This window comes from Diprion similis, chromosome 2, assembly GCF_021155765.1.
Source record: "Diprion similis isolate iyDipSimi1 chromosome 2, iyDipSimi1.1, whole genome shotgun sequence".
Classification (NCBI taxonomy): Eukaryota; Metazoa; Arthropoda; class Insecta; order Hymenoptera; family Diprionidae; genus Diprion; species Diprion similis.
This window is the reverse complement of record NC_060106.1, coordinates 12,676,560-12,702,263: the sequence shown is the minus strand read 5'-3', so window position 1 is coordinate 12,702,263 and position 25,704 is coordinate 12,676,560. Positions and strand designations below refer to the sequence as shown.

At 41.3% G+C, this 25,704-nt stretch overlaps 1 protein-coding gene across 1 annotated transcript in view; it reads right to left on the bottom strand.

The window, feature by feature from the left end:
- The window catches only part of LOC124415846 (probable serine/threonine-protein kinase nek3), a 39,838-nt gene extending 15,783 nt beyond the window's left edge, over positions 1 to 24,055 (bottom strand). Inside the window, exon 1 of the mRNA XM_046896522.1 lies at positions 22,714 to 24,055. Coding sequence (XP_046752478.1) covers positions 22,714 to 22,831 — 118 coding nt within the window. The 5' untranslated portion in view covers positions 22,832 to 24,055. The remainder of the gene's footprint in view (positions 1 to 22,713) is intronic.
- Between the last annotated feature and the right edge of the window lie 1,649 nt (positions 24,056 to 25,704).

Below are 25,704 nucleotides of genomic sequence, written 5' to 3'. Positions count from 1 at the left end.
CTCACGTATGTAAGGGGATCTGGTTCCGTTTGATCTGATCGTCTAATTGAGCGCGAAATTTCATCAAACTACGGAAAAATAAAAGTGCAAACGAATCGTGAGAATGAATAATGATTTAAGAGTAAACGAATTTAATCAAGTCTTGCAATGATTTACATATTATATAACATGATTCTGGATTTGGGAATAGAAATTTAGCTGCAAATACACAAAATATGGTAGCAACCTTGCTTGGTTCTCTTTTTCATTGAATCTAAAGAAAACTGAAGGAACTCTTTTGAAAATGAATACTTAAATCGATTTCACCCTAATCGAGGCAAATTTCCTCCGCATTTGTGCCGTCAGCCTTGCAATACGCCCAACGGAAATTTGTGAACAATAAAAGAACCGGGGTCCTGTACGAAATAAAACGATACGCGTTGAGAAAGTTGGAAATCATTAATAACACGCAACGCGCGTGGGGTTGTCAAAAATGATCTACGATCTAGGGTTGATCACAAAGGGACATTCTTTGTCAATCGTATATTATATACGTTCTAGGAGCGAATGGCAATGCACAACAATGCCGCCCCAATGTGCGTCACAAAGAATTTGTTTACCTTAGAAATTATCAGCAATAGTACCGAACTGCATCGGGCAAGTAAGAAATCCCCTCCAAAATTTCAGCCCCACCCTGTAGGCAGGTAGGAATCACCGATCATCTAAAGACATCGTTACACAGAGATGTACACGATTGAATGTCCATTAAAAATTTGCCAGAGACTGCACTGACGTTGAGTTCGATGTGTTTAGAAAACCAGGATTTTCCCCCCACTTTTTTTTTTTTTTTTTTTTTGATAATATTTATCCACAGTTTTTTCTGTCGTATATCCTTTCGCCTGTGGATATGCGTAAGGGGCTGTAGTCTGATGAATTTCGAGTCCCAGACTTTGTCCCGGCTAAACGATTCGTCACAAACTCCTTGCACCTCGGATTCTTCACGAGCTAAAACTACCCTCAGATCATGGGAATGCTGCTGGTAAGATTCGACGCGCTATTTTGTAATCCTGATTGATCCCCTATTCCTGTCTCCTTAATTATCGCAGTGGTATAACAACATTCGAGGGAACGACGATTCATTTATTCGTAATAATATTAGCGGTTTATTTAAACTCAGTCTACGCTATTTTGGAACGAAAAATCATCGCTCCGGAGAAATGGAAATTCCAGCAATACTTTACTTTGAAATATTATTTAAAACGGATTACTTTCGCATGCGTCTCGAGAAATGTATAACGCCAGCATTTGTGCCAGGCTTTGGGGATCTATGCGTGTATTAATAAGTCCTGCAATATAACGCTTCGACCATTACCATGGTTCGCCTTGGTATGGGGTGCGGTTGAACCGCACGGGGGTGTCGATTTTCATGCGGGTCAACACGGCTGTCCCTATCTCGATTTTGGTCTCCTTATTTGTCCGCGTCTCTCTTTCTCCCTCCCCGGACAGATTCAACTGCACTTTAGTTCCGTGGACCGAGAAATGAGAAAGCATAGAGAATTCTTCCTGTGGTAGAAATAACCACCGCGTTTAGAGCTACGCTAACCGCTGACAGGTGTTAATTTTCACTCGAGATCAAGATAGTTGTCGCATTAAAAATCATCAGGGATAAATAAGAATTCAATCGAGCAATTCTTGATTAACGATCATACGCGTGAATAATAGAATACTTTGAACCATCGACTAGAGTTACATCCATAACGGAGGAGAGCTAATTCATCCGTGCAACAACGCGTGTAGATATACGACAGAAGCGAAAGTCGTGATTTCTCTACTCTTTAGAATTTATTATCGCCGTAGTTGAAGAACACTCCAAATTTGTATTAGTAAAAAGAAGAAGAAGAGAGAACGAGTGATTAGAATAAAAATATCGTGACGCGATCTCACGCGATAATTTTACAAGTGTCAAAAAGTAATAACGCTATAGAATATACATATATAGATACGGTAAAAATCGAGGTGATACAAACGCGTAACGTAACAATAATTCTTACACACGTGACGCGATAAGTGGTATAAAGTGGTGTGAAAATTAGGTATTGTGGACTTAAAAAAAAAAGTTCAATCGACAAAATGTGATTGTACGGAACAACGGAAGTAATAATGACGAAAAATAAGCACGTATAACAGCAGACGATATCTCAACCCTTGGTTTAAAATTTGATCTTGATAGAAGCTGACATTTGAATGGCAGGGAACAGACGCGGTCACGTCTATAATACACTGTTCGGCGTCTATACTATATACGACATGTAATCTTATCGTTCGGTAGTTTGAAAAGCCGTTGACTGAAAACCGTCGTGACACAAGCATCGCGAGGTTCTTCAAGCCTAGCCTAAAGTCCGTGCATATGCTTCCTTCGTCTCGAGACGTTCGTTGAAGCCCCTTGTCAAAACCACGTATGTTCAAATCGCACTTGAGAATCCACAACCTCGTGCGTGCGTATGCAACGGGGTCCCATAAGACTCTTGAAACGATTCATGGGCATTGGAGCGTTCCACAAGTATTTACCGAATCGAAAATTTCCATACCACGATTACGAGTATGGGACCTTACTTTTCCCCCATTGAAATACCTCCGACTCTTCCTTCCCTCCATTTCCACTTGGCACCCTTCGAAAATAGGGCGTTCCCGGTAAAGGGTGTTCCGTGGTTTTGTCACAGGCTTTGGTCCCGCATGTAACACAGGTACGTAAACTGGTAATCGTGTAAATTACGAATGTCCAAGCGGCGGGGCAACAGGTCCGTGAAAAAAATGTCGTCGAGGTCCGTTGCTCCGGTTGAGCTGCCGCCTCGCTCTCCACTGCTCGACCAAAATATTGGCATATGTACCGTGAGTATTGTAACAAGAGTTTATCCAGCTGCCGTTGACCACCTGCCAACACGCTGTGGTTACCTCTGAACGAGGAGAGTTTGCCAGCAATTCTGGATAAGGGAAACTCTTCAATTTATCACGTAGAGTGTGCGAGCTGACAAAAAGGAGAAGAAAAAAAAATTGTCAAAATTATAACAATAATAATAATAATAATAATAACCAGCTGATTTTCATTCCAGGGTTTTCGCTGTATTATATATTGATCTCGGCAGAAGGGAAACAAATTTTCAGTTTTCCGCGGGCCATAGAGTTGCAGTAAAACCATAATACGTCGAGTCGCCAACAAAAGGGTTGAAATTCTAACCCCGATATTCATAGGTATACGATATGTTATTGTTGTCATTGTCGCAGGGTCTACTGTTACGGAATTATAACCCTATATGTATAAGGTATATGTGCATTTCTCGTACGAGCTTAGCCGTGCATTGATACATGCCGACGATTTAACATCGTTAGGTACCCGTATGCATATGGCTATATTTATACGCCGCCCAACCGTGCTTAAGTTTGTTATTCATATGTACAGACTGACGCTACAGGGTGCAGTAGAATTGTGTATGGAGGAAGGGTTTTTCGTTACCTTGCACCATATCGTCAGGGTAGTACGTCGTCTCCTTATTATAGCCTCTGATCGACGTGTACAGCTGATGTTTTAATTACAGGCGATCGTATAAAATGGGATGCATGTACTCGTGTACGTACGTGGGGTTGGTTCGGTCCAACGACCATGAACGGGATTTAAAGTAAATAAAAAAAAAGTGATTAAGCGCGGCGAGTAATGGGTCAAGAAAATATACACCGGTGCTTTACTACTCGCATCTAACGATCCAACTGGTTCTCGATTTCTCCTAGGTAACGGAAGAAAGAAAGAAAGATAAAGAAAAAAAAATCCACGGTATATAAATTTTACAGTGAAAGTGACGAGACTGCGAAGCGAGTCGCTAATCAATTGATACGTGCATGTATTGATATACGTCATGTACATATAAACCTGTACGCATGTACGTTAATATAGTTCACCGATACACGTTCAGTGCCGGTTCAGTTGTAACTCGACAGGTTCGTAATTTCACACATGGCATTTCACTTGTCCGCGACAACCTCTCCGCAAGGATTCATTACGAATACAATAACAATATGACCGGGTATACGAACCCATCTTACACGTACCGGACCGGAAGTTGCTGCTCACGCACACTTTCCGTCAACGCGATAAACTCAAAGTGCCCGTAAATCGCCGGCGGACGCTTTCATTTAGAACGCCAACTACGACAATTTCATACCCTGCACAATAGTCTATTCAAAGTTATTTTTTGCGAATGTTTCAAGAGCAAATATTTCCTCTCAAAACTGCTAGCTATCTTCATAAAGTAAACGTACAGCTAGCTGAAAACACAATGTGCAATATCATCAGTGGCTTTCAGTCCGTTCCCACAGACGATCGTATCATTACGCGGAGAATTTTCTAATAACGATCTAGTCACCTTATCATACAAAAGACGATCGTGTAGATTTTACTGTCTTCAATGGTACAAAAGAGAAATATAAAAAAAAACTCGACCCAAAACGGTTTAACAAAAGGGAGGGGCGGGGGGGCGTTCTGCTCTGCCGTGTATCACTAGTCGCTCGGCTAGACCGGACTAGATTTCTCTATATTGGGCGGGGTTCTGGTAGTAAAATTACAAAGCGATGCACAGTGGTAAGTAAGCGCTTCCTTACAAAGCCCTTTTCTCACGCGACACCGTCGCGTCGCGTCGCCTTACACTTTAGTCGAGAGTATAAGAAGCGAGTAATGTTAAGCGGCAAGGGGTGAGCGAGGTGTCGAACTCAAATGTTTGCTGGTAGAGACAGAAAGGAAGAAGTAAGAGAGCCTCGGGGTATGAGAGGAACAACGGGATGTGACCAGTCCAGGGTCCAGGGTCCAGGCTCTACGGTACCTACCGGGTGTCATCTTGCAGTGGCGAAAACTCCAGCAGGAGCGTTACATTGTCTCCTCAATACCATAAGCGGCAAATTCCGTACTCACACTAGTCTGAAATATTGTGACGTTTCAACCCTCGCGTTACTTCGTCCTCTTCTCCTCCTCGTCCCAATGTGAAATAAACTAAATAACACATGGCGGTATGCGCGCAGACCGATGACTTGCCATTTATTACAAACTCACCCTTTCTTGACACTAGCTTCTTGCGAAGTCTTCGATTAATCATTCCTCCGTACCCGCTGGAAGATCGGGTTTTTCAACAACTCTGCAGAAGAGGATGAATCCGAGCGTCATTGGATATTTAACTGTGTTTAGAGAACGATCATCCGCGACTAGAAGTCATTTTTAATTTGATTTCACTAAAACCCCGAGGCTATGGGCCTCCAGCGAGTATATCTCACGATGATGAATACTGGTTTTGGTGGATATTCGAAATCATCTCTTTCTCTCTCACTTGGCTTTCTCGAATTCAATCAACGCCGATGCGGAATTTCTAATCAATGACTTTGCTTCGGTTAGATTCAAGCCTTTCCTGCAGATGGTGGTCCACACGTGTCTATCACCGCGGTATTGCCGATCGCCCTAACCGGTATCTAGTATTATACAAGTTGCGGCAACGCCGTTATAGAATCGTTTATGGTAATGGCGACGAGGCGCACGACCGTGAGAAATAAACACATAAATAAACAAATATTCACGATCACGCCCGTGCACATACCAACAATCTATCTATGTTTAATAAATATGCAACACACTTTCTCCAAAAACCGTTGAAAATTTATCAACTTTGCACGCGCGTTGTATACCTTTCACAAGCTGTATAGACTCTATAAGGATAATCGTTCATTCCTCCTGATACCTACGTTAATTTATCCGCACATTCAGTCTGCAAGTTCAAAGACCGAAACTTTCTTCAGCGTGGGCCAAGCAGTCCGACTTGCCGACAAAGAAGTGTATGGTGAATTTATAAACAATACCTACACACCAGAGTAACGGCTAATTTATTCCAACAGCGCGTATCCGGTCCAAAAGCTGGCCGAAGTCTGTACATCAGCATGGCGACGAAAATGTCCGTAAGCCTGTTCTGCATAGAGCTAGAACAAGATTTATGCACAGACTATAAGAAAACACTGGGCCAGGAAAATTGTCCAACCTATACACACAGGCACGCATAGGTAGGTACCTACAACGGGAGGTAATTTTTCTCATGGAAAAACAGGATACGTCGTATTAGGTGACGGGACGGACACGCAGAGTTAGCTATGTTCCGAGCCGTGTCCAGTAGCCCTCCTCCCTCCCCTTTCGTCGAGCCCCGAAAGTCTGGACCCGTTTCTGAAGACTCAATCTTTTCCATCCGGGTCCCCTGCGGTGCAGGTCGGATCTAGATATGCTTTCGGAAATGATTTTTCAGCGGGTATTAGCCGCCAGCTGGCTGTCAAAAGGACATCCATTTGCCTAGAGAGGTGAGCCCGGCATACTCGTCTATAGCTATATGTCCCTTCTTAAACAGAACCAAGTCCTGCAAGGTGAATTAGTCACGCTTTCTAAGGGTATAAATTTCGTTAGCCGTGAATATTCACGATATTCGAATACACGTACTCGTGGATGCATGTAATAATAACTGCAGGCAGCAACTTTCGGCTCATGTACACTTTTCGCATTACGTATATTCTCAGTATTATACGTGCAGTTATACCTCGTACCTGCAGGCGTTAATTATTCATATACCTACATAAATGTGCTGGAGGAATCTTAAAAATCGCTTAACAACTAGCATTCTTTAATCCTTTTATCAGTCTTCTTAGTTTTTCGTTCCCACACGTCAAAGAATCATTAAATTGACCCGTTTTAGAAACCCACGACAACGATGGTAGCCCAATTGCAGGCCATTTCAATGCAAAGACACTGTAATCGTCGTTGAAATCTTCTAAAAGATTATCAATCACGTATATCCACCAGCAGCTGGTATCCACCAAAATACAACATTTGTAAATCATCATGTAGATACATACAAAGACCAGGGTGAGCAGCCGTGCCGATGCAGCTCCATTATGCAGCGTATAGACACACATGTAATACATACGAACGATGTGTTGCAGAAGCGTTGCAAAAGCGGCCAGCAATCTTATAGCATAAGAAAAGGGGACGGCGCTCGTCGAGAACCCTATTTTTGAATAATCACATCTATTTCTCGCGTATTACAACAGCCCCATAACCGGCCAGGGTGATCTTTTCCAAGTTCCTTGCACATCCCCCCCTCCAAGAAAGGAATTACGACGGCAGGATCCGCCCCCGGTCGAGACTATTCACCCTTCGAAATCCTGGATTTTTTTGTCTCGTGAGGATGGCCGTAATTTCTTCATTTTACGAGCGAAATTTGAATACCTAACCAGGGGGTATTTGACGCCCTTAAAAACGCTGCAAAGGCTCTCGCTATACTGCATGCTGCATTTATATAAGCGACGAGAAATATTGTAACGGACAAACAGTTAGCGCAGGAGCAACGTGCGCAACGTTACCCCAGTTTACGGATTTTTACGACTCTGACAAGTTCGTTATGTTGCGGTACATACCCGTTGGACGAGAAGCAGCAGCCAAGGAGAGGTTGCAGCACGTTGTGCACTGTGCTGTGCGAACAACCAAACATTAACAATAAGAGACACTGGTATTCTTGTTCCTTCCGCCTCTGCTGACTGAACTCTTCACTTTCACGCTGCAGGCTCTGTGTCGCCGTCTAATAATACCGTAAGTATTATAATATGATTCGCTGTTAACACCGGATTGTAGAATAGGTGATGTATTCGACCATAAAGCCGGGTCGACTCGATTTGGCATGTAAGTAAAGAAGCGAAAATAATGGTCAGCGATAAGATAGTGAAAGTGTTTATTTTACTTTCATCTTTTCTTTATGCTAATCAGGAGAAAGATGTTAAAAATTCCCCCGTCTTCGTATGTTCACCCTTTAATTTCAAGAGCCGAACTTTATCGCAGGACAAACGTGAGATTTTACTTGTACATAAATAAGTGGCAATTTTCTAGCTACCTCAACTTCCCAAATCGTCAGAATATGACGTAACTCATATACTATATGTATAATATCCATAACGAAAAGTCACGGAAGAATTACAAGACCGCAGAGTGGTGGGTAGGTTGAGCAAGTACAACGCGAGGTCTAAAAGTAAATTTAAACGAATTGTACTCTGTTTACGTGTGTATATATATGTATATATATATATACAGATTTTATTCCGATATATGACACCGTTACCATATTAATTAAGACCTACGGCATTAATCGGCGAGAGTACATTGATCACCTTCTGTCCCGATGCTGTTTAGCCAATGGTGCCGACGACTTGACTTTTTCGATCGTCGTACCACGTCGGCGATGCTGAACGATTTAGAGCATAATTAGCGCGTACTTCCTGGTAGGTAAGTCAAGGACATGATTGGCACGCTCGTTGACTTTCATCTCTGGAGTCGCGATGCAAGGTCCCTTAGATTCGCTGCGATGGAAGCTGGAATCAGCCAAGGACAACGGCCTGTACGCAACATATCGAACGTGTGAAAATCTCGAGAGATAGATCGATCGATCCGTCTTCGTCAATCGGACGAGGTGCAGGAAATAAAATTTAAAAAAATAAATAAACAAGGTTATACACAAGGTGTTCCCGTCACCCTGGTACCTGGCTCCATTTTTATCCAACCTCTTTTACGTCATTTTTCATGATTTTACCTAGGATCAATGCATACGTACAGAATCACGAGCAGCTTGACAAAGTTCTGAGAATAAAAAGAAATGCGGTCAATATGTACTCCGGAAGAAGTAGGTACTCTGTACTTTGTCAGACACTATAATCAGAACACATGAGCGTACATCAGCAATTCACTTATTTTCTTATTATAATTATTTTTACCACGAAAAGTTTAACCTTTAAGCTTCGTATCGGATCAGTTTTTGGGATACAGCTGCATGAAGAGTACAAGTCATCGCTTCTATGCACTCGCGCTGCTGAGCTCGATAGATTCTATTTTTAACACCAAGATCACATGACGACGGTGAATGAAGAGCCTGCATCTATAATAACCTGAACTTGGATAAAGATATGGAAGTGTTCTTAGAAAACATATAAGGTCTTCCAAGAAGGTCATGCTATCGGGTACAGTCATAATCTCTTCGTACATTATACATGTATAATGTATTATATATATATATATATATATATATATATATATATATATATATATATATATATATATATATATATATATATATATATGTACATATAATACATGTTATATATATCAAGTGTCGAGATTCCGTCGACGGAGCTAAGATATCCGGGACTTATCACTCCACGTGGTGGAAACACCTGCACCTCCTTAGTCTTTCGAGTAAGTAATAAGTTACGAAGTTAGGGTAATGAAAGGCGTAAATGAGCTCAATTATAAGGAAAATTTATGTGTAGGTAATAGCTCGGTAATTGCCCAACAGTTAAAGACCTGGAAAAATAGACGTTGATGGGAATTCTGCAAGTACAGAAGAGAATTATTTCTTCACTCGTTATCCTTTGATGTAAAGATTGTTTAATGCTTGCTGTGGACGAGTTGACCGTCGTTCTTGTAAGCCGAGACAATTGTAGCGTGCGGTTATCGCTGCAGGCAGTAAAACTACGTCCTGCACGTTGTACAAATTACTACATTAACTGAGCTTGCAGTAGCTCGAGCAGCGGTCTGTCAATTCAGCAAACTTTTCAGCGTCATCTCGGTCTTAACTTGACCAACGCTATTTTTCCTTCTGTTCGTAAATTCGTAAGAAGAGAAATAAATAAATTGTAACGTTAATCAGGGTAAACGGATATTGAGAACTTCCGGTTTGCGTACATTTCTTCCTGTGTATTATTCGTCTAGGAAAATCTGACGAAAGAATTAACGACACGGTTCTACGTCATCACGACGAGGAAAAGTTATGAAAACCTCATCGAATCTTGACAATCACGTCATCCGTCGATTGTCGAGCCGAAAGGATGAATCCATTATGCGTAAATACACGTATCAACAAAATCACTTTAGGTTGAAGTGGTGAAATTTCAAACGAGTTCTGATTTGGAGAAGAAATGAAAAAAGAAACAAGTTCCTTCGTAATCTTGGTGCAATTTTTTTTTTTTCAACATTGAAGAAAGGATAACACAATTCCAACTGGCACCTGTGATTCGATTGATTATTATTATTAAGATATTATTAAATTGTATTGATTAAGTTTTCGGAGAATTTAATCCGCGGTCATTCAACTTTGCCTTATAGAAAAAAGGAACAAGTTTCAGAATCTGGTTTTAACGGATTTGAACCGTGACATAAATTAACTAATTGATTTCAATTCGGAGCTGCGATCGGTATAACATAATAAGTTATTCGCCAAAAAGGAGTCCTTTACGACAGGCCGAATATTGGTCGAGAAAATACAAGCGACGAAAAGAGAAGAAAAAAAAAACGCAAAGGCTGAGGGTAGGGTGCGAGTACCGTTTGTCGAATACCCGTCAGTAGGACAGCGTCAAAAATCCAGTTCAATACAAAGAGATGATAAGGCGCGCGGCGATTTCATTCAAGGCCCATAAAACAAGTTTTATACAAGACGTCGACGAGCGGATAAAATCCTGGTGCCGAGGCGGTTCTCGAGGTGTATCGAGTTCGCTGCGACGTCGTGCAAAAATACAACCGTAATCACGAGCGCAGCTCGTTTTTGACATCCGTATCTGATTATTGCGTTTTGCACAGAAAGGGAAAGAAAGACGAGCAGAGATGCGAACACCAACAAAAAAAAAAAAAAAAAAAATAAATAAATAAATAAATGAATAAAAGAAAAAATACGCGAGTGAAATCGCAATTAGACGGATTTTTAAAAACGAAACCGAATCGATTCCGGCAATGAATGTGAGTTCGGGAGAGTATCGCAAAGAGCATCGCCAAGTGGAACGACGAGTATAAAGTCCTTGATACACTTTGATGTCTGCTCTCTATCTCTCTGTCTCTCTTTCTCTCTAATTCTCTCTCTTTCGTTAGAAGAGCTCGCGAGCCTGGGGCCGAATCGGAGAAGCGCTGGACCGCTGGAGGCTGTGAAGACACTGGGTCAGAGCCAACGAACGGTGCAACGTCCTGACCTCTCCCTCCGCCAGCTCGCCTCTTTTCTCTCTCTCTTTCTCTCTTTCTCTCTCCTCTCTTTTCTCCCTCTCTCCCATCGCCCATCGTCTCTCCTTCTCATCTCCCGCACGCGAGATAGAGAGCTCTGTCTAATTATATCCACTTGTGACTGGGCGTATACATATACAGACAACGGTGTAGCGGCATGTATATCGCCCGCCGCCGAGTGCTCGTTACACTCTTGAGAGAGAAGAAGAGAGATGGAGGAAGGGAGAGAGAGAGAGAAAGAGAGAGAAAGTGCAGTTTAATTAATCCGCGTATTGCAATGTGCATCATGCGGGAAACATTACAGCTGCAATATACTGTAAACCAATTTCCTGCTTAGCGTGTATTTGAAAATGCTGCACGTTTGCAGTGCAGAAGGCGAATGTTGATAAAGAAAGAAAGAGAACAGGGAAAACGTAAAAATTGTTGGTTTAAATTGCCGCGTTATATTTAGACACTGAAATCGGATTATATATTTCTAATCCCTCGTTGTTACGACAGAGTTGTGGAAAAAGCGAAGCTATTCATCCCGTCTACCTAGTTCCAAGATTCTTGATGCACTCTTGCGCGATCCAGAATCCTCTTTTTGCTCTCCCGAGGGTCCTGTTACAGGAGAAAACGAAATTCCTCCCGGGATCACGTGGGCAACCCTTGTAACCCCGAGTAGTAAGTATTTTGGGTGGCACGACGCAGAAATTCCGCGAGTTATTTTGTTTTTTCCTCTCGACACTTCCGTGACAACAGGGTCGAAGATCAACGGGGTTAACAGCTCGGTCGATTGTGCAGAAGCCAGGCATCGATCAATAATATCGATCGCAGTGACGTGTCGATACTGCTCACAACTCCATCTCCGTAAAATAGAATTAGATGAAATTTCGACTGTTTTATGTTTCGATATTTAAATATTTTCTCCACATTTTTTTCGCCTTTCTGTCTACGTACCTAAATTTATCTCTAAGTTACTGCGGCGAAAATTATAAGCATTATATCACGCTCGAGGCTTAGTTTAGGGGGGGGGGGGGGGGGGGGGGACTAGAATAAATACGGGCAAAAACAAAAGGTGAAAGTCGCAGGAACACAATTTCGAAGCCAGGAAGTTCAACCGCTCGACTCTCTAATGCATATTCAGGCAACAGATGGCAACGTTTGGAGAAAATTAAACATTGAAAATTCAACGGGGTAGATCGAATGGTCGATTGGAGTTCAAGAGCGAATCTGGAGGTAACGACGCATTAACAACGCTGATGTCCAGACGGTTCTCAACAACCTTTGAACCCTGGGTTATGATCCCGATCGATCGTTTTCTGTACAGAGGAATTTTCGTCGCGGTAAAGATGTGTGATGGATCACGCGTCTTGCCGTATGCAGGTGAGAGTTCAGGATAGGTATAATAAAATAAACGATCTTTAATCCTGGAAAGCGCGACGATGATTGTACGGTAAAAAAGTCTCCTTCTCGGGCGAATAAACGAGCGAATTTTATTTTTAAAGCGGATCAATTAAATTTTGATAAACAAGAAATAAAGGAAATTTCAAACTCTCTGCAAATCATTTCAGCATATTCGTTATCCGTGATAATAAACGTAATTTTGAATGGTAAAAATTGCAGGCTGTCTCTCCAGTTTTTAAATTTTCAATAAACATTTATTAAATTTATATCGATACAGTAATTTTTTCCTCAAGTGTTGAGAGATTCTAAGGTGACTGAAGTGAAATCAGACAAGCGATCAACTCGTCAGCTTCTACAACGGGACGACGAGAAAATCCTTTTCCTACGAAAAATGATAATTTCATCAGTCACCGATTTTCTTCCTCAGTTTAAAAATAAAATAACATGGCCTTAGCCAAGACTCAACTTTGGAATAACGATTTACATCGAGCAGTTTTGCATCGCGTGCAACGCGCAAAAGTGGAAGTAGGTACCTCCATCAATCCATCGTTGCTCATCACAGCTTCACAAACAAGTTCCCTGAGCTCGTTGATGCAGGCGAGACGTCTACTATCCACTCGCTCGTGTTTTACTGGAGAAAAAAAAGAGAGAGAGACAAGTATTTCCTTCATACGTATACATATAAACACCCACGCCGAAACGACGGACGCAGCGCAACCGTTGACAGACTTATCTCCTCACTCTCTATCAAGTTCCTGCCACCGACTCACCGTGATAAAACATCCATGCTCCTAGCTGTCTAACTAACTGGCCGCAGCCTCCGCCACTGCAGCTTTGTCCAAGGCTGAATAATCAAACCAATCAACGAGATCTATCATCACTGGCAAAAACATTTTCCATGTATGGGTCGTAGATTATAATGATCTGGAAATTTTCAAGGATCACATGAAACGGAACGGTTCGTTAAAGTGGCGTAGAATTTGCATGCGCGTGAAAACTCTACGCTACATGTATAACTGCATCGTATCCATGACATATAGCGAGTAAAACGTTAGGGAAGGAAATACGACGGGGAGAATAAAATTTTACAACTTTACAAGGCAAAGTTGCGGTTGATTTCCGCTATTCTAAGGATCCTATAATTAGTTACATTTATCCGTTAATCCGTCGTTAGCATCACCCCCAACCAACGCGAAAATACCAAAATGAAGTAACTGAAGGATAAACGGTGATTCTCGCGAGCCGCGTTCCATAATGTCGATAGCAAGATTGACATCTTACGTAGGAATGATTAATCTCGCGGTAAGCCACGGCTGCTTTAAATAGTATCAAGTAAAGATTGGCATGCTTGGGGTGTATCCGCTTTGCTGACGATTCGATGCATGTATAGAAACGGTCCAGCAAAGTGAAGAAGATAAAATTTTTCCTACAATGCAATATGACGTTTATATAATGTACAAATGTCGGATACGTTGTACCTTAAACTCCAGTTGTAGGTACACCGCGAGCAACAGTAAACTAAGTACAAGGTACATGCATACCTATAACAAGAGAAAGTCAGGAGAACTGTTGCAGCAGGTACAAACGTTAATCGATACGTATACATACCGGTTTCAGAGTGCCAGGGTAGCCTAATTCTAGGTGTACGTGCCCTCCTATACCTTCTATGTTCTATGTTCTGCGTTTCTAGATTGCTTCCTTTCGTCAAACTATCTGGTGACTTTTTTTTTCTCAGGCTTTATATTTCCCGGGGGTCAGCGCGCCTCGAAAGTCCGGTTTTATACAGTTTAACACCGTTTAACACCGCTATATCGTATCGTATGCCGGGTGTCCGCGGAAAATTTTCACAACCACTTTTCTCCGACAGGTCGTACGAGTTCCGTAATTCACGTATAGGTGCTTACACTAACAGAAATCATTAAGTTGGAAAAAACGGTGCAACGGGAATTACTTTATAGTTTGAAACGGGGCCAGGAAACGTATGGGCATAGGTTAATCTAGCGACAGATTGGGCCCAGATTATACAGCCTTAACATAAGTAACCCGTTGGACTAGTATAATCATGGATGGCATAGAGTTTTGTCTACGACGGGGTATCGCAATTTCAGAAAAGATATTCACGTCGGTTCGAATTCGAATGTCATATAAAATTAGGTTTAAGATACCGTACTGCGTAGATTGAGAAAAAGTAAATTGACATGCAGTTCGATTCAATTCTAATCCCCGAGTGCAGAGATAATGATTCACGGAATGCCGCAGTTTCTTCGACTTTCCAATTCTCCAAACTATACCTTACACAATACAAGTATGCACTTTCAAGAAAACCAAGGAAATATAGAATAAATTGTGTAAATTCCAAAGTGAAATTACAAACGTTGCATATTATTACAGGTCTACGTAGCTAGGTACACGAATACCGAACAAGGAATATCTGATCAGACCTAAGCCAGACAAATTGCAAACGAAATGTGCTTGATTGTAAATAGATATAATATAATTGTAAATTTATAAATTGGCTTTTCCGTACAGCAAATTTCAAAGCTTGTATACATATATATGTGTGGGTATAATATATATTATACGAGAAAGAACGCCGTTTGTGAAATAACTTGCCGAGTATTCGTCGGCATGAATGATAGAAGAAGACTGAAGAGGCCTTGGCGATTAGTTAAAATGCTCGAGGGCCTGCCTCGGAGACTTTGAGAGATTCTATTTGGCAAAGAGCATAACTGCAGCCATGGGCCTTAGGTAGGTACTGTAGCACAGAAAAGATCGATGCGATAGGTTAGGATTCTTAGATGTCGGTCACAGGCGTCTCCGTCTGCCGCCTTTCACTGGGTCTTCACACGTGGATGAATCCCCGTGTACCTTAAACCCAGTGAGTGCCTACCTTGCTGGCCCGTCTCCTCCTCCTCGTCCTTCTTCTTCTTCTTCTTCCTCTGCAGTAGCCGCGATTTGTCGCTTTAACGCGACTGTCGTCAACCGGTTTTGACTCTTTTAAGAAATCAGCGGATCGATCAATCTCCGTTTGATAAAAATACACCTTTTTTATTTATAATACACCCATGCCAAAGGTAAAACTAACCGAAACTTACTGGAATCGTTACCTATAATATGTTAAAAAGGAAGGTAACAGTTACGAATATTTTGCTATTATACAGTGAGGTGATTTTAAATGATCGATCAAGTTCACTATCGGTCAATGATAATAATTTTCAGTCAATGCAGGCGTGAAATATAAAAGATGTTAACTCGCCTGACCAAGTGATTCGACCAAAACACGTCATAGCTTTGCAGACTTCATGCTCATGGTCTGGTCGAACGTTATTACTGTGACACATACGTATATTCAGGTACACACAGCGCATTTGCATTTTCACTTTAACGTATATATGCCAACGTGCATTTGGCTGACACCGATCAATAGTACGCACTGCAACACCTGCAGGAGACAGAAGAGACGGACAGATCAGAGTGTAGAGGACTGAAATGCAGATTTGATTGAATTGCTCTCGAATTTCGCATCGCTGTTCCGTACAATAATTCTATTCAAATCCATTAAATCTGTGGTTCTGAATTGTTGAAAAGAAATTAAACAGCCGCAGGGTGACAGTTTTGAATTTTCCTGAATTTTTCAGCCGCGTTGGTATGCGTCAATTCCAAGAAAAGGAGGTTACGAAAACGAGAAGAAATAAAGAATAAAACCTGCTTTCTTTCATGTTATTTTCACCTGAAAGCATTAGAAAGACTCGACACGATATATTATCGCGTGTCAGAAGTCGTCGAGTTAGGCGGAAGCGTTTCGACGAACAAGTCACATCGGTTACCATGCAGGTAAACAACATATATAGAAACCTGCCTGTATAGAAACGATAGAAACTCGCGTGCTGCATCAATGAATTTTAGTATCAATAATAATTTGGTCACGCGATTTGCCTGGGCGTAAAATCGATCTGGGTGAAAGAAATAAAAAAAAAAAAAATTTCTAAAAGCAAACATTACCATCAAGAAGCATTAGGCGTTGGCATATATATATATATATATATACAACACAAAGTAGCGACAAGTCGATCCGGAATCCGGACGACGAAAATAAATAAATGAAAGCCATTCATCAAGTTTCGATTCGTGAATTCCCATCCCCTCGAACATCGACACCATATCGAGTAATTGGTATAATATAAACCGCATTCCATAGACAGTTGAGGATGAAAAATATCGCCAAGATTATTTTACGTCAATAAAGACATACGCCGGGCGCATGGAATTTGATTTGGCAATTAGGGTTTGTATCTAAAGGTTAAATGACACCGCGTCGCATCGGAAAGCAGCGCACATCTCAACCAGCCGGCCATCGTATAACTACGATAGGAATCTCTTTGCGCTTTAAAAATAGTATCAAAAGATCCGATTTGATCTTGAACTATTTCGGACGGTTCTCTCCGTTTTCGAAAACGATAGAATAATCTTTTCCATCGTCTTCTTCTTCTTCTTCTTCTTCTGAGATCAATCGGCAATTAATTACCCGACAGCGTGTGGATCCACGTGGATTTACACACGAGGTCAACATCGGCAATAAGTACTTCAGGATCTATTTTTCGTTCAAAAGTTGACCGCACCACGTCACGGATGAGGGGACAGATTATCCGGCGTGTAATGTCCAGCGATCTGATTCAGACGGTATATTGCAGGCCAAAAAGAATAAGTATAGAGGGTCTACCAGTGCCTGAACACGACTTCGAGTGAACACGGTTGATTGGTTTTCGAGGCGAAGGCTGAAGCAAACTTTATAGCTAGCTTGTAGCCTGCTTCACAGACAGCGAGAATTGCCAAGTGTTACACACACACACACACACACACACACACACACACATACTTACCTTCATACATGTCTACAGACTCCGACTTAACAGGTATGAAGTTATAACCAGTAAACAGAAGTCTGCTATCGTACCTAAAGCAGGTATAAGATCTACGTTCGTGCTTGCCCAGGCGAACGCTGATACCTTTTGTAAACAGTAAGGTACCATGGCAAAAATGAAAAATGTGTTCCTATATAACATAAGATGCAGAGGAGTATTATTTTTTATGAAAGAGTGTCAGGGTCTACTAGAATCCTAGGTCTACCAAACATCGAAGGATGTTTTTTAAGATCCCAAAAATCGTAGCCTCGACACGAGACTGATTCCTGAATTTCCAAGGATAAATGAATCACACCCTGCAGTCCATGCTAATGCACCAACGCAAGCAATAACGGTCGAATTTACAATAGAGTACGTCGATTTGTGTATAAAGTAAAGTGCAAATTTATTGAGCGATGAAGCTGTTATTATAATAACATACCCAAGACGCTAGTCTCCACATCGATATTATAAACATTCCCGGTGTATACAGCCTTTACGTAAAAGTATAAAAAGATACGTCCAGCCATGCCTTTTCCAACAAGGCATCGTCTATGCCCACACTCGAATAGATTAACTCAAGTGTCGGATTGACGACATTGAGTGTTCGCGAATATGGAAAACTTTTCTCTCGTCGGCACGCGGAGGCGAACACATCCGATATGACAATGATTATTTTCTGATCATGGCGAAGCTCCGTTTCTCTTCCCTCTTCCCTGCAGCGTGGCTCACGCTAGATGCACGTAGGCAGGTATCGGTTGGTGTCTATAACCGGATCCCACGGAGTTATCTAGAGTGTCCGGCGAGTGTCTGATATCGACTCCTCGCCACACGAACGGTGAGGAGACGACATTGTGCTGGGCTGTGGGTGGGTCTATCGATTGGCAGAATGCAAACTGGTTGTCTCTTGATTTTCGTTCGTGTGTTTTATATTCTGGATTGAAAATGATCGAGGATAAATTTATTCATATTATAGTATATATAAGATAATCTCTGCGGTTGTATAAAGAATAGATAATATAAATTATCATCAACGGCAAAGGGGAAAGTCCGAAGCTATATATAGTCATTCAGGATGTAGGAATACCTACGTACTATACGTAGCGAAAAGCAAGGGAATGTGCAATTGCGAAAACTAAACATGCGTGTCCAGCATATTTCTATCTCATCCGCATGATCATCCAGCCGAAGAAAAGGAATAATGCATCGTCAACGGAAGTCGACCCCTCCGTCCCACGCGAATAATACGGACCACCACCGGCGTTATGGGACCCCGTGACATTTCGCGAACGTTAGAAAAACGGCGAAAGCATCGAATGGGCGATATGGGCCTGACGGCGCACAGTTTGAGAGTCCCATATACGCCCCGTCGATACGGCACTCCGGGGATTTGAGGACTTTAAAAAGACCCGCGACGGGGGAACGCCATCTAAATGCCTGTACATGTGTGGGTAATATAATCGCGTGCATCGCGCATACATACGCGAATCTACGGTCAACACGGTCTATGCGGAATCGTAAAAGTAAACCGCACCATCAGGGAGACGACGTGACGACGACCACCTTGGGTAGGATCGAGGATAATAAAGGAAAAGTCGTAAAAATGAATTGAATTTTTGCAGGGGTTCGAAACGTGAGCCTCAGTTGAATTAAACAAACAAACAAAATTTTTGTTCAACGTTTGAACGGCTGCAGCGATTTTCAAAGACGGTTTTCTCAGACTCTGATCGAACCTGGAAAGTCGTAAAAAAATACTAAAAATTATTTCACTACCCCCATGGGCGCAATGCCCAATGAACTTCCGTATGATTACAGTTCGGTGAATTTTCTCACGATAAATATTCAAGCGGGGTGCAACGATTCTTTGCAATTCAACGTTATTCCCAGACGACGACGATTCCATATATACGAGCCTCGGGTATATACATAATGCTTCTCTCCTCGCGGGCTAATTTCGGACATTTGAACTCTGATTCACACGTCGAGAACGACCAACGTCGTAACAAGAATTATAATCGTATCTTAGGTAGATTGTGTTAATTCAAAATTTCCGAAATTACATGCGATACGTGCGATTCTGTATTGCACGTGCAATTGGGTAGAATTCTTTGCACTCAAATGTTAAACATACCAAAGTATCTCGTTTCTATAAACCACGAAGCTCGAATCATCAATTTCTAGCACACATTTTATTAGAAACTATGCGAGTTAGAATGCGAGACGATTTTCTCTGAAATTTGTTTCTACGATAATCTCTGTATTTTCTACGATTACAATGAACGATATCCGTTTTGAGAATTGTTCTTATTTTTTCAACCGTACTTACGGAGTTGGACATAACACGAACACAACGAATGAGTGTCTAAAGCCGAGATACTAGCGTAGGTCATTAGCATAATCTGGGTAATTGTTTGACAAACATTATGCTCGACACATACCTAAAATATTGTTATTATGGGACAATACGTTGGGCTGAAAATTTCAACATTTAATACGTGATATTCAACGAAAGAAGAAAAAAATACTTCCGGATACATACTCAAAGCGTAAAAACATCGAAAGAAAAGAGTGGATAAAAAGTTTTCACCGACGAGCATCGAATGAATGTAAAAAATTTATCGAAACCCATGACGAGTAGTCTGAGAAATCAATAAACAAATGTCAGTACGTGTTGGAAACACGATTTCCCATGCTTATACGCGTATACGTATAACCCAAAACGCAGGAGGCTATAAACAAAACTCTGATTGCGAAACATTGGAGCAGCAGGACAGCGTGCAGCTGTCGGACTACTCCCAGAGCTAATCGCAATGAAACCAAGATCGTCGCAGATAAGGGTAGAAGAAAGGGGCTCTTCTGCGACCTGCCCATGCTCCACAACATACTCCTCGTGAAAAAAAAAACGAGGAAAAAAAACTGACAAGCTCAAACGCACCGATGCGTTTAGTAAAAGCTAACCCAACATGCGGCTATTACATCGCCGTTACAAAAACGAAGGGGTTGCGAAGGTTGAAATTGGCCTGGCAGCAGCTATACGTGCACATGTCGCACTCGCAGTGTCTTTTCACAGTGTTGACTGACCCATTTACTTCGAATTAAGCCTACCGAGCGGGGCCTAAAGAAAATGCTAAAGTCAGTCTGTACCGACTGAGTAAAACATCAATATTTTTTATTGTTATTATCAAAGTCAGAGCAATTTTACTACAGGCAATGCCAAATACAGATACCCATCCAAAAGTTTTGTTTTACGTAACAATAATACCAAGAAACGTATAGCTGTAGTTCAATTATCACTTATTGTAGGAATGCATTTCCTGGCCTTCTTTTCGTATGGAAATAAATAGTTTAGAATAATAGATACAGATATAGAAACGCTAATCAGTTCAATATCTAGTAAATTCGTTGGATTTCACTCTATCATTTTCTACAAATTCACTGCAATAGATTTTTTTTTTTTTTTTATTCAGTAATTGATTCAACATTCATCATATCTGTAGACATCGGTGCAGATATGTTGTAAAATTAAATAAACAACGACGTTGAAATGAGAAAAAAAAGTGGTTTGATTTTATTAAGCTTACGTTTAATTTTTTCGCATTTATAAAGAGACCTTCGTAACTTGCGAATATATGTAAATAAAGTTTGCCAAATACTCAATGTATGATGTGTACTGAAAATAATTTCGCAACAAGTCGGTGAACAGCATCAATTTTTGAGCCAACCACGAATCTTTGAAAATGTACTCGCACAATCCGCATTGTGCTGTTCCTGCACGGGTTGCCAAAGGGACTCTCGTAAATTACGTACCAAAGTGAGTAACTGCACCACACGGTCGGAGTTTGCTTCCATTGGATATGCGATGTCACGCAGGGTTGTTTCAGTGCTAACCCTGCCGCAGCTCTATAGCGGAATGACATTAGTATTTGCAAAACCGAGTATAAGGCGCCTACCTACCAACCAAGGTCAGGCCCTAAGGGGAGCTCGGAGATTTTAACAGACTCCTAGATCCCACCGGAAGAAGGAGGAGGACCGAGTCGAAAAGGAGAAGAGAAAATATTGGGGGCGTTTACCATTTTGTGACCTGAGAGCCCTGGGCCAGCTGACACGTAGCGGGTTGCATACGGTCTTCTCTTTTAAACTTCCGTGACTTTACGTCGACGCAACGCTACTATCGTGTACAGAGATTGCAGGCGAAAGCTGCGGTCGACTACTTTCCTGGATATTGTAAAACGCTACGATTAAAGCTATTTCGCTGTTAAAGTGCGTGAAAAACATTTTTTTTTTCTCTTTCTTTTTTACCTTTTTCCTTTTTCGCGATAACGAAATGAAATGCACGGAAGTTGTTCTTCTCGCAAATTGCTTTAAATACACAAGATAACACACACCATTTACCTATTTTCTTAAGTGGAGAAAAAGTTCCGACGGCTGGAACTCGACGAATTTTTGTTGCACAAACAAATGATGTTTCATTATTTTTTTTTTTTTTATACAGGTGAAGAGACGATGAGAACGTTTTCAATTTTCTCATTTTATTGATGTTCGTAGATAATGTTTGTCTTGTTATTTCTGCGACGGAATCGTGGTATATATTTTGCGTATTGACGATCGATAGTTAATGCATGAAAACAGTAATTCAACACGTCGTTATAAAATACAAGATATCGACACGATCCAACTGCGTTATGGATATCCTGAAATTGAGATACTTGCAGGTATTTTGTTACCTCGGATGAATCGTAAGCGATCATACAGAGACTCCAGTGCGTATGTAATAACGCATAAACCAAGCTTAGCTTTGTTTACACATATCGACTTGAACTTTGCCGTAAATCGTATACTTTGCCGCATAGTATACAATCAATACGTATCTAAATCAGGTAAGACAATTTATCAAAAATGACGTAATTCAGCTTTATCGGTATATTACATACGTAGGTACACACCACTGCGTACAATCGGCAAGAAATCAGTTCCGAAAGTTTTATCGAGACCTCTGAAGTCCAGCAGGTGCTTCGTCATCAACAGACGTTTGTATAGATCAGAGATATAACCGATAACAGTTATACTACACATGAAACAACGGCGACGATTGCCTTCTCCTTCTCCTTCTCCTGCTTCCGGTTTGTCATCGATTCTGCACACATTCGTGTACAACTGAGGCAATCAACTAATTTCAAGAAGGGTGAAGAACCTCCCCTGAGAGCTTAATACCGATCGCGATGGCTGAGCTTCGATTTCGATCAAACACTCGAAACATGGACGAAGTAAATAATTGCATCGCTAGCATCATCGATGCGACAATTAATTGAACAGAATCGTCGAATGGTTGAAATAATCACAATAACTTACCGCGAATTTTTATCTCTTGTGGATCCAACGGCGGCACTCTGGGATGAGTTAGAGAGTCTTCGCGTTGTCCGGGCTTCTTCAACAACACCCCGACAACTTGTGGAGGAGCCATCATCATCCTGACTAAAGTTGCTCGAGATGCACCCTCGGTTAATCCTTTGTCGCCAAAATTTTCACCAATTTTTCACAATTACGCGGTTAGTCGCTCGTCAGCGATTGATATCGTTTAAACTTGTTCACTGGGTGGCACTGACATGACGATGACACAACTAAAACACATAGGTTCCAACGATCCAATGCAAATGGGACAAGACGCGTTTCTTCAAAATTTTCTGTCTACGTGACCGCAACCGTCCGACGGTAGTCCTCGTCTTCTTCCTTCGTCTTCTTCTTGGTTCGTCCGTTTACTGTTTGTTGTCAGATATCGGTTTATCATCGATAACTCCTACGAAAACCGGTTACTGTAAACACTTTACTTGCTTCCTTACTACAATTGTACGAGCAGAAACTACTAGCGGTTCACCAGTACGATTTCATCGATTCCCAAAACTTTTTAACCGCTTCAAAATTATCCGAATGATTCAACAATCGAGTAGGTAGACGTTGTTATTAAACCGCGTTACGACACAAGCTAAGCCCGCTACTTTCTACACCGTAATCCAACTCAACGTTCGTTCCGCGAACTGCAATATAAGGTGAAAAGCGTGTATACACACGGTAAGTATGTTTTGCTTTCTTGTCGAGAACTTTTCTCGCCCGGTTTCCGGACTAGGACGGAAACTCGGTCGTCTACTGCGATTTATATCTGACAATTAGCTCTCGCGCTTGCGAAGTGGACGGCCTCTTATCGGTGCAGTATAAAACAACGGATGTAACGCAGTTTTTTTCCCTCCTAGTTCTTTACAGTCAATTCATATCGATACACCGATTACCCGAACAATGCAATACGCATATTGGCACAGAGATTATACGACACTGGCACAGAACAAATCAAAAGACTCAACGTACACTTTTACGTCATTGACAACAACGAGTTTATTGGTGTGAATAAATAAATAACGATAATTGACACGGAATTTAAATTTTTTCTTTCTTTTTTTTTTTTTTTTTTGTTTACAATTATATAATGTTGTTGCTAGACACGGTTAATTACACACACTGCACGTGATAATGTTCCAACAACGCGGTATCACTACGCACCGCCTTGTGCAAAAATTTTGTCTCGATCCTCTCCCTGGGGAAGCGGTAGGCAGCAACACGCGGTTTTACCGGGGATCGAGTCAGGATCAACTCGGGCCGCCTCGACATCGTCCATGGCGGGCGTATTGCCAGCGACTAACCAGACGCGGCGACGTTCGTCCCGCCGCAACTGATTTTATCCCCACTGCTAGCCACCTTCGGTTCCTCTTCTTCTTACCCTCTCGGGACTTTGCTGCTGCGGCTGCTGCGGCTGCTGCAAACGGATCATGTGAAGAGAGTCAAGACTTTGGAGTCAAGTACGCACCCGTTTCTTTTCGCAATTGTTTATGGGTGTGAAAATGTGTTCGCAGAATACGTACTTGATGAAGAAAATATTCGCAGTTGGAATAAGTTTTGATGATTTTTTTGGTTCGTGTTTTAGAGAAAAACATCGAATTAATTGTTAGACGTGAAATGAAAATGGCCGCTCTTTGACACATGTTACGTTTTATTTTGGTTTCAGGGCGGTTTTTGGAGCTTGTTGGATTTCGAATGGTGTTTTATGGCAAACAAGATGATAGCTAGAACTGCTCGAGTGTAATTTCACCTTCGGTAGAATTATAATAACTGAGACTTTAACCTGCGAAAATCAGTTGTAAACGTGGTATATGTATTGTATAAAGAAACAGGCATAGTCAGCTCTGAATACAAATGGATTTTTTTTTGTACGTTGTATTTATGAATTTTCTAAAGCTCATTTCAGGGTTATTCGATGTCTTAATACATTTTTTGATATTTCTATAACAGTGCAGACTTTACAATATCGATTCCACCATCTGCACGATTTATGACCTTATCACCGTCTATTAGTAATTAATTAATTCTTTTTATTTTTGGTAATCCACTTATTGTAATTGTGGCATAATAATTCTCATAACCTTGGCCGTCGAAGTGTTCTTTCATTCATTAGTTTCCCAATTTTATTACCTATATATTCAAAGTTTTATTTTGCTTTTACCCGTCCGCTTGTACCATTTCTTTTTAAAAAGTATGTTATCCATAGATCAGCCAGCTGCGATTGAAATTTTAACTTGAGGTGTGAACCGCGTACCGCCGGCTATTTCTGTCCGTCTGTTCTTTATACTCTTCGGCGCAATCAGCATTCGACTTTAGTTAGAATTATGACTCGCGGTATAATATCAGCGTTTGACTCGCAATCAACCCGAAGGCGATCGACAGTACACAATAAAGATTTAACGTTTACAATTAACCTGTTGAGTATCGATCGCTTTACATCCGGATATAGAGACTGAATCGAACTTGATTAGACGCTTTGTTGGCAACGGTAAAATTTGAAAGTTCATTCTTAATTCTTCATTACATATTTTCCTTCTTCTTCGTTTGTATTTGGCTCGTTTTCATTGACTCGTTTATCGATCATCATTATTCGTCCGGAAAAATAAAATTAACATTCTCGCGTTCGATCGACGAAACAAAACTATTCTGATTTCTGTAAGAATCTGTTCAAGTTATACGATGCGCGATTCTCAATATTATAATACACAGGCATGTATTAGGCATTATAGCCCTCGGGCGAACATAATTTAATGTATGCACCTAACACACCTAAATTTTGATACGAGATACAGAGTAGGTATCAGACGTCGTTCTATAGTGATTATAATAATATGAAAGCCCGCCAAGTGACAACCACTCTTGAAGGCAGTGACCGAGAAATTATATGTGTACAGATACGTATGTGAATAAAAACTGGCGAATCGCTGCACATGTTCTGCTTCGTGTTTATAGGTA